At 35.5% G+C, this 8,982-nt stretch overlaps 1 protein-coding gene across 1 annotated transcript in view; it reads left to right on the top strand.

Annotated features, from left to right (window-relative positions):
• Positions 1-8,386, top strand: part of dpp4 (dipeptidyl-peptidase 4) — an 11,961-nt gene extending 3,575 nt beyond the window's left edge. Inside the window, exons 5-26 of the mRNA XM_084417770.1 lie at positions 121-195; positions 272-324; positions 479-548; positions 1,041-1,161; positions 1,311-1,465; positions 1,553-1,647; positions 1,727-1,859; positions 1,981-2,019; positions 2,100-2,198; positions 2,428-2,498; positions 2,575-2,628; positions 2,708-2,835; positions 2,952-2,999; positions 3,945-4,043; positions 4,119-4,188; positions 4,279-4,473; positions 6,000-6,054; positions 6,249-6,348; positions 6,450-6,508; positions 6,667-6,739; positions 7,368-7,441; positions 7,684-8,386. Of these exons, the coding sequence (XP_084273896.1) occupies positions 121-195; positions 272-324; positions 479-548; positions 1,041-1,161; positions 1,311-1,465; positions 1,553-1,647; positions 1,727-1,859; positions 1,981-2,019; positions 2,100-2,198; positions 2,428-2,498; positions 2,575-2,628; positions 2,708-2,835; positions 2,952-2,999; positions 3,945-4,043; positions 4,119-4,188; positions 4,279-4,473; positions 6,000-6,054; positions 6,249-6,348; positions 6,450-6,508; positions 6,667-6,739; positions 7,368-7,441; positions 7,684-7,773 (1,956 nt within the window). The 3' untranslated portion in view covers positions 7,774-8,386. The remainder of the gene's footprint in view (positions 1-120; positions 196-271; positions 325-478; positions 549-1,040; positions 1,162-1,310; positions 1,466-1,552; positions 1,648-1,726; positions 1,860-1,980; positions 2,020-2,099; positions 2,199-2,427; positions 2,499-2,574; positions 2,629-2,707; positions 2,836-2,951; positions 3,000-3,944; positions 4,044-4,118; positions 4,189-4,278; positions 4,474-5,999; positions 6,055-6,248; positions 6,349-6,449; positions 6,509-6,666; positions 6,740-7,367; positions 7,442-7,683) is intronic.
• The last annotated feature ends 596 nt before the right edge of the window (positions 8,387-8,982 follow it).

The raw sequence follows: 8,982 nt of genomic DNA, 5'->3' as shown, positions 1-8,982 counted from the left end.
CATTTTTACACAGTATTTATTGATTTTTTGGGGGGCGCTGTCCTCAGAACTGTAAATGTAAATGCACATTTGTATCGATTCTTTGAATGTACAACAGTTGTCTGTCTTTGGTGTTATCAGGCCCGTGTGGAAGCTTTCGATTACATGGTGTCAGCCGATCGAAAATATGTCTGTTTCCTGAGCAACTACACTAAGGTAATCAATGAAACGCTTTGATGAGTAATCAATTATTAATCATATCCCAATGTTGAATATTGGCTTTCTTCACCAGCTATGGAGACACTCGTACACTGCATCGTATTCCATCTACGACCTGGAAAAAGGGTTTGTTTACTAGTGTTTTTAAACGTTTGGTCTGTTGAGCTAGCTAACTGTTTATGCTAACAAACTGCATGCTATGGATCTCTATACCTGTCATAACTTTGAACAATGATCACTTTGTATTTTTTGAAGATATCTAACTTTCTCTTTTTTTCAGGGACTTTATAAATACAGATATCCCACATGAAGTCCAGTACCTAGCGTGGTCTCCGACCGGCCACAAACTAGTGAGTATCTTATCAGTTTAACACAATGTCATGTACAAGCTGCTGTCATGTACATGTCGTAAAACCTTATCAAGATTGTCTTCATTTCACTAGTTTATGCCATGTCATCGGTTGATAAAAGTTTGTTCTTTCTGTCTATGAAGAACTAGGTTCACTAGCATATGCTAATACATGCTTTGGTGCTAGCTAGCTAAAAGTAGCAGCACTAACTACATTTTTGACAATAATTAAAACAGTGTAGCTTTTCCAGTAACAAGCACATTTTTCCAACAAATTCTGGTGTACTGATGTTCCAATACTAACTAGTAGCAATGCTGCTAACCTAAGCTAATTCTTTTTAATTTTTCCTATTGCATGACAAAGCTTTTTTGTTGTTGTTGTTGTGAAACATTTAGATCGCAAATTATGCGATTTATTAATACAACAATTTTCTAGCCCTTGTTCTCCACCCTTTGCAGACATAAAATAATTGTTTTTCTCTAATCCATGCAGGCATTTGTGTGGAAGAACAACGTATATGTGAAGGAATCTCCCGACTCCACAATTCACCAGGTCACCAGTGACGGAGCCCACAACCTGATCCTCAACGGCATTCCTGACTGGGTGTATGAGGGTAAGAGATGCATATTTAAAGAAGCGGATGGATGTTAACCAATCATAACAGAGGTCATTAACATATTGAAGACTTAAAGGAACAGTTCACCCAGAAATTATCCAAAAAAAACACCATTAAGTGGTCTTGCATATCTGTTTTCTCTACAGAGGAGATGTTCTCCACCAACTTTGCTTTGTGGTGGTCACCAAATGGGAGGTTTGTGGCGTACGCCAAATTCAACGACTCTCAAGTACACAATATCGAGTACACATGGTATGGAGAGGGACAGTATCCAGATACGGTCTTCATACCTTACCCCAAGGTAAAAGACCTTAAGTTTCACGGAGCAAAATGTGATGTTACACAATATTGTACACATTTTTGACGTTCCCATTCATTAATTTCCAAGGCTGGAACCCCAAACCCAACTGTAAATCTTTTTGTGTTCGATTCAAACTCATCCGTGGTCGAGGAAGTCCAGGTCCCCAGTGATGTTGGTGCAGGGTAAGGAGTTTTGGATTGGTTCTTCATCTTCAGGCAGATGTAATAATAATTTGACATAAAACTAGATGTTTTATCACAGAGAGCACTACCTGAGCACTGTTACGTGGGCCTCAGATGAGCGAATTGCAGTCCAGTGGCAGAAAAGAACACAGAACTATGTCAGTTTGAAGACGTATGACTTCAATGGTGGCACTTGGAGTGAAAGTTCACTGGTACGACCAACTTCAGTCAGTGTTTTTTGAGGTTGAATAATAAATATTACAATAATAACAAAAGTGTGGATTATGGCTCCTTTAATAAATCAACTGAAGCATAATCTTTTTTTTTCAACAGAACCAGATTATCACAAGCAGTACTGGTTGGGTTGGCCGGGTATGATTTATTTGATTACAAAATGTCATATGATTTTGAATGCAATGTTTATGTCTGTTTGTTTGTGTTGTTTTTCGTAGTTCTCTCCAGATGAACCTGTCTTTCGGCCGGACGGCAACAGCTGCTATCACATTTTGAGTAACGAGGAGCAATTTAAGCATCTTGTTTATTTCAGTGGAGTGAGTTTACAAGCTATAGATTACATCAATTTATGTAATGTATTATTTAATACATTAATATGTTTTACATTTAATTTGACATATATATTTACATTTAATTTATTTTGTTATTGCATTAATATGTATTGAATATTTACATTTAGAATATTAAAAAATGTGATTGGATTTTTTTTTCCGATTTTAGTCTTTTTTACTTAAAAAAAATATATAATCCAATATTGTTTTCTAGACACAAAAAACGTTTGTGACTAACGGAAAGTGGGAGGTCATTAGCATCCTTAAAGTCACAAGCAATGCCGTGTAAGTTACTTTACTAGAAACGTCTGTCATTGAGTGTCCGGTTTCTTTTCTCAACTCTTTTCTCTGTTCTCGACAGATACTATGTAAGTAACAAACACAATGCGAGTCCAGGCCAAAGGAACGTTTACAAGTGAGTGCTATGGTTTGAAATCAATCAGGCATTTTTATTGTTGAAAAATTAAATAAAATGTGTTTTTTTCTTTCTGCAGAATCGCCATAAATGGTGGTACTCATTCAGAGAGTGAGTGTCTGACCTGTACTCTCAATGCGGACCGGTGCAAATATAACTCTGCTCTCTTTAGCGCTGAAGGGACTTACTACTACATGAGCTGTTCTGGTACGTCACGTATATTCATTGTTTAGGTCATTCCACTTCTCTATATGCAAAGTACATAAAGCACATATAAAATCAATGAAACGTTCCCAAGTCCTGTTATTTGTTTGTTTCCGAAGGGCCTGGACTGCCTCTGTATACTCTGAGAAACAGCCGAGATGGAACAGGTAGGGCTAAGCATTCAAATCAACTGTTTCATTGGTGCCATTAGCAGTTACTTAGCGCACAGATTAGCGGTTAGCGTAAATGGGTTCATATTCCATTTACTCTACAACATTTTTCAATCCCATCCCCGCCACTTCTACTTATCGTGTCATGTCCTCTACAAAAATAGAATCAAAATGTGTTTATTTATTCATTTATTTATATTTTCATATATTATTTTGTACGCATGTCTGGAAATTCTGGAAAATTGCATTTCTAAATGTTCTTTATTAGGGATGCACAATATATTGTGACCATATCGGTTATCACACTTTTAAATTGATCGTTATCAGGTGACATTTAGATGACATCAGATGACACTTAGAGGGAGTTTCTCTGTATTTATGAATTTATTACATAATTATAAAAACGTTTTTAATTTTTTTTTACAAAATAGGATCAATTTATAATATGATTTATTGGTTATCGGCCAATAAATTATCAGCTTCAGGTAGAATTTCAATATCTGTGCATTACTAATTGTTTTAATTCCTGGTACTGATAAAAGAGCCGTTCACACCAAGGTCGTTAACTATAACAATTATGATAAAGATATAGTTGTAAAAATCTTTCTAAATATAAAAGAATAGTAGAGACCACACCACAACTATAATGATAATGGCACAAAGGAATGATTCATTGGAATCACAAAAAAAAAAAAAAAAAAAATCCAGCAGAAGAACGATATATATATAAAAAAATTTGATTAAAAAAGCATTGACAGCCAATCAGAATCTACCAGACTTTGAAGAGCTCGAGCATTTAAACAGCCAGATGACAAATCTGCAGTGCGCGCTTAAAATAAACAGAACAATATCGTCTGCTGGTGTGGATGCTAATACAGTTATCTTTATAGTTAGCGTTCTTGGAGTGAACGGGCCTTAATTCATTTCTTAAATTTTTTTTAGAGGTGAGAGTTTTTGAAGACAACAGAGATTTGGATAATACTCTGCAGAGCATCGCAATGCCGTCGGTTACGCACGGCACGCTGAAGATCGGAGAGTTTGGTAAGGCTGAATCTGCAGGATAACTTAAAATATTTTTGTTCTAAATCCTAATCTTATGTTTTTTACCCCCCTCAGACCTTTGGTACCAGATGATTCTGCCTCCCAAATTCGACAAATCCCAAAAATATCCTCTGCTTATTGACGTGTAAGCTAGCTGCATTTTTTTGTGATCTGATTGTGATCTCTGATCTGGTTTGGATGGACACTGCAGTCTTGATTCTTTCATATCCTGTAGATATGCGGGCCCCTGCAGTCAGAAGTCAGATTTCCGGTTCAGGGTGGGATGGTCCACATACTTGGCCAGCACAGAGAAAGTGATCGTGGCCAGCTTTGATGGTAGAGGAAGTGGTTACCAAGGAGACAAAATCATGCATGCCCTCTACAAACGACTTGGCACTTATGAAGTCGAGGATCAGATAACGGCTGCTAGGTACAAATATGTGTCCACATTGCTCTCAGTTGAATAAGTTTTGATGTTATTTGTGGTCATCAAATGATTCATCAAACGATGTGTCTTGTTGCGTAGAGGTCAGCTGTTACTTTACTAGGCAATCTGACATACAATGTTCAACTGGCGGATGTTAAAATGAAGAAAAAATCTCATAGACTTACATTGAAGGATCCATTTATAGAGACTTTTAACTTGATCCAGTAGGCAACCACCCAGATCACCTTGGAAACTACTTAGCAACACCCTAGCAACCATCCAGATCACCCTGGAAACTACTTAGCAACCACCTAGAACACCCTAGAAAACACTGGCAACCCAGCAATGCCCTAACAACCACCTAGAAATTACTTATACTACTAACCACCCAAAACAGCCTGCAAACCACTAACAATGCCCAAGTGACCACCCAAATCACCCTAGCAACACTCTAGCAACCACCCAAGTCACCTTAGAAATGTCCTAGCAGCCACCCAGGGCACCTTAAATCATTTATCAACACCCTAGCAACCACCTAGAACACCTCAGAAACCACTTGCCAACATACTAGTAACCACCCAGAACACCCTGGAAATATAACATCACACTTATGATTACCCTAGCAACGTCCTAGCAACCACCATGAACACATTGGAAACCACTTATCAACGCTCAAGCAACAACCCAGAACACCCTGAAAACCATGTAGCAACACCCTAACAGCCACTCAAATCATCCTACAAACTACCTGGCGATGTCCTGGCAACTACATGCATAGCAACATAATTAGCAACATACTACCAACCATCTGGAGCACCTTGCAACTTAATCAGCAACTGCCTACCAAGAACACCCTGGAAACCATATAGTAATGCCCTAGCATCCACACGAAACATCTAGCATCATCCTAGCAACTTAGTAGTGTCTTAACAACCACCTAAAAACCCTGAAAACCAATTAATAATGCCCTAGAAACCATATAGCAATGCCCACCTGGAACACCTAGTTTCATCTTAGCAGTGTCTTAGCAACCACCTAAAAAACCAAACCCTGGAAACTAATGAATAATGCCCTAGCAACTACCCAGAACACCTCAGCAACCAATTAGCAACATCCTAGCAACCATTCAGAACACCCTGGAATCCACCTAGCAACACCCCAACAACCACCCAAATTGACGTAGCAACTGCTCAGAACATCTCAGAAACTACTTAGAAACATCCTACTAACTACCCAGAACCGCCTAGTGACACCCTAGCAACCACCTAACAACTTTACAATGCCCTAGCAACCACCTATAGCACCCTGGAAACTATCTAGCAATGCAGTGTCCTAAGAACCTCTTAGAAGACCCTAGCAACCACCTAGCAATGCTCTAATATCTCTACAATAAAAATTTTTTTAGCGAGATGAGATATATTAGCAAAATTTCACTCTTATTTTAATCATATATTACATTTAATATCACTTACATTTGCAGTTAAATGATTAAGAATGACATTATAATGATATTGTTCATTCATCTTCAGACAGTTTATCGACATGGGCTTCATAGATAAAAACAAGGTTGCCATCTGGGGATGGGTAAGTTTAATTACCAGAAATATTTAATATCATGAACCTAACAAAGTTTTTTTGAGAGATGTTTTGATTGAAAGTAGTTAGTTTTATGTTTCGTTAAAATGAATGGCACTTGTTTTTACATTACATAATATTTTGTTACATAATGCAAATGCTTTTGGACCACTATATATGTAATCCTGTGTTTTGCGATACAGTCTTACGGTGGTTATGTCACTTCTATGGTCCTGGGAGCCGGAAGTGGAGTGTTTAAATGCGGTATGGCTGTCGCTCCGGTGTCTAAATGGGAATATTATGGTATGTAGCAGTAAACAACCTAATCTCAGTGTGCTTTCAACTTTTTCACCCCAAATCACTGATATCATGTGATAAGACGGTTGTACTGTAACTTCCACCAGACTCGATTTACACTGAGAGGTACATGCTCACGCCGGCGGAGAATCAGGCCTTTTATGACGTAAGTTACACTCTTAAATTCTGCAATTGTCTGATTAATTCTGTGGTTTTCCCATGATGACGTCGCAGAGAACTGTGAGTAAGTCCTAAAATAACACACGAGAGGAAAGCACAAGAGCTGCGTCACAGAGGATTTATGGGATGTTATTATTTTTGCAGAATTCCACAGTGACGGGAAGAGCCAAGAACTTTAAATCAGTCCAGTACCTCCTGGTGCACGGCACCGCTGACGGTGAGATACGACCCATCTCTCTCTCTCTCTATCTCTATCTCTCTCTCTCTCTCTCTCTCTCTCTCATCTGGTTTCTGCAACTGAGCAATTTCAAACTTAATTTAATGAAAATTAAAATAAATTAATTTGAAAAAAATCTGCTTTCCTTGTTTGACGGTTTCTTTTGTCTCATTTTGGTTAAAAATCATTTTAAATATAAATGAAATAAAAAAAAAACATAAATCTCTTATGTATTCACATTTTCTGTTCGCGTAAACATCATTTGTTCCCTTTACATTTAGAGTTTTAGATCATATTGGCCTATCTTATTTAAATATCATAATCTTGTAAATATCTGAAAAATAACCCAGATGACCTGATGTTAAAGTGAAAACTAGTGCTGTCAAATAGATTAATCGCGATTAATCGCTTCTAACATAAAAATGTATATATATATATATATATATATATATATAGTACATATATTACATATACACACATATATGTATATATTTACAAACTATATATACACACAAACTCATATGTATATATATATACACACACACACACAGACTTTTATGTTAGATGTGATTAATCGTGATTAATCGATTTGATTTTTCCCCCTGTGCTTTTCTATTTCTGTTTTTAGATAATGTTCACTTCCAACAAGCTGCTCAGATCTCTAAAGCGCTCGTGGATGAAGACGTGGACTTTGATGCAATGGTAATTCATGCAAATTTGTTCTAATTAATTATATATAACGAGTATATATTATATTTAATTGAATTTACAATACAATTAATCCGAATATTTAGTTGTATAATGTATTATTTATTTATTATTAAGGTATAAATATGCTCAATAACACTGCAAAACATTTTTAAAAGAATGAGTAAATGTTGTTTAAAATGGTTCTAGATTCATATATATAACATATATGGTGTTCTGTTGTGTGTCTCTGTCAGTGGTACACTGATGACGACCACGGTCTCGGATCGGCCAGTCAGCACTTGTACACTCACATGAGTCACTTTCTGAAAAACTGCTTTGCTTGAAGTTGTGCAACTTTCCACCCAGAAACCACGGCATTGAATCTGGGTTACTTCCAGACCACTTCACACTCTTAAACGCGTGTGTGACCCCCGATGAGCAGCCGCTGAATCCTTCTGTACTGTGCCGCAATAACAGACTCCGTTTATTCACGTTTATCACTTTCAAATGTACAGTCTGAACAACTGAGTCATGATTTAATTTTTAGTAGTACATCAGATAAAGCAAATACATACATACTGGATAAACATGAAGCTTGATGAGCTAGCTAAAATTATTAATATCATTTTAATCACTTTTGTATGCTGGGGAGAGCAATATTGTGTATTTTCCATATCAAGTTCATCGCCACCTGTTAGTTTAATGTAAAGAACACAAAGAAAGTAATAAAAGATATGAATTTAATATTTCGATCATTAAATCCAAAAAGAGAAATACATTTTTAAAAGAGTATTTTCACACTTCAAGTCATTTGTCATCAAGCTTTGTCGAGTATCAAGTAATCTCGTGAGTTTTTAGGTAAATATTTATTTTATGTGCCTTTAAATTATAAGCCATAATTTGTATGAATTTGCTATATCAGAGATATTTTCGATCTTTAATAAATTTTATAAATGCACTCAATTGTTTGTGACTCATTTACAAGTTTACACATTACATATTCATGTTCAAAAGTTTTAAGTATATTCAATATTTTTTCAACCTTACAAAAAGCCTCTTTTTAAAATAATTTTTCATAACTTAAACTTGTTAAACTAGTACTTTTGTTATCTGATTTGATTTAATTTATTTATTATTAATAAATTAAATGGAAATTTAAGTTATTAATAAAATGTAATTATGTATAATAGTATATCATTGAGATTCATATTTAGAATTTTACTATTTTCAAGTTTAATTTTAATTTTATTTAAGGTTTTAGTAATTGTGTTGCATGTTTTTGACATTTTTATTAGTTTTTTTTTTTTTCATATGTAAAAGAAAATCAGTTTTAGTTATTTTAGATCAAGTTAAACTAAATAAAAATGAGAAATACTGCCTTGGCAATTAACTCAAATAAAATAAGTTTACATTTTTGCATATTGTATTTTATTGCAGTTAACGTTCATTTTAAAATGTAATGAAAATGGTTTTCATGGTTTTGTTTTTAGTTTGAGTTTGAGTTAAATATTATAACCCTGATGTAGTTTCAACAAAATAAATAAGTTGTTGAT

This window comes from Rutilus rutilus (genome assembly GCF_951802725.1).
Source record: "Rutilus rutilus genome assembly, chromosome: 8".
NCBI classification, from domain to species: domain Eukaryota; kingdom Metazoa; phylum Chordata; class Actinopteri; order Cypriniformes; family Leuciscidae; genus Rutilus; species Rutilus rutilus.
The sequence above is the reverse complement of the archived record's forward strand: the minus strand, read 5'-3'. Positions and strand labels throughout refer to the sequence as shown.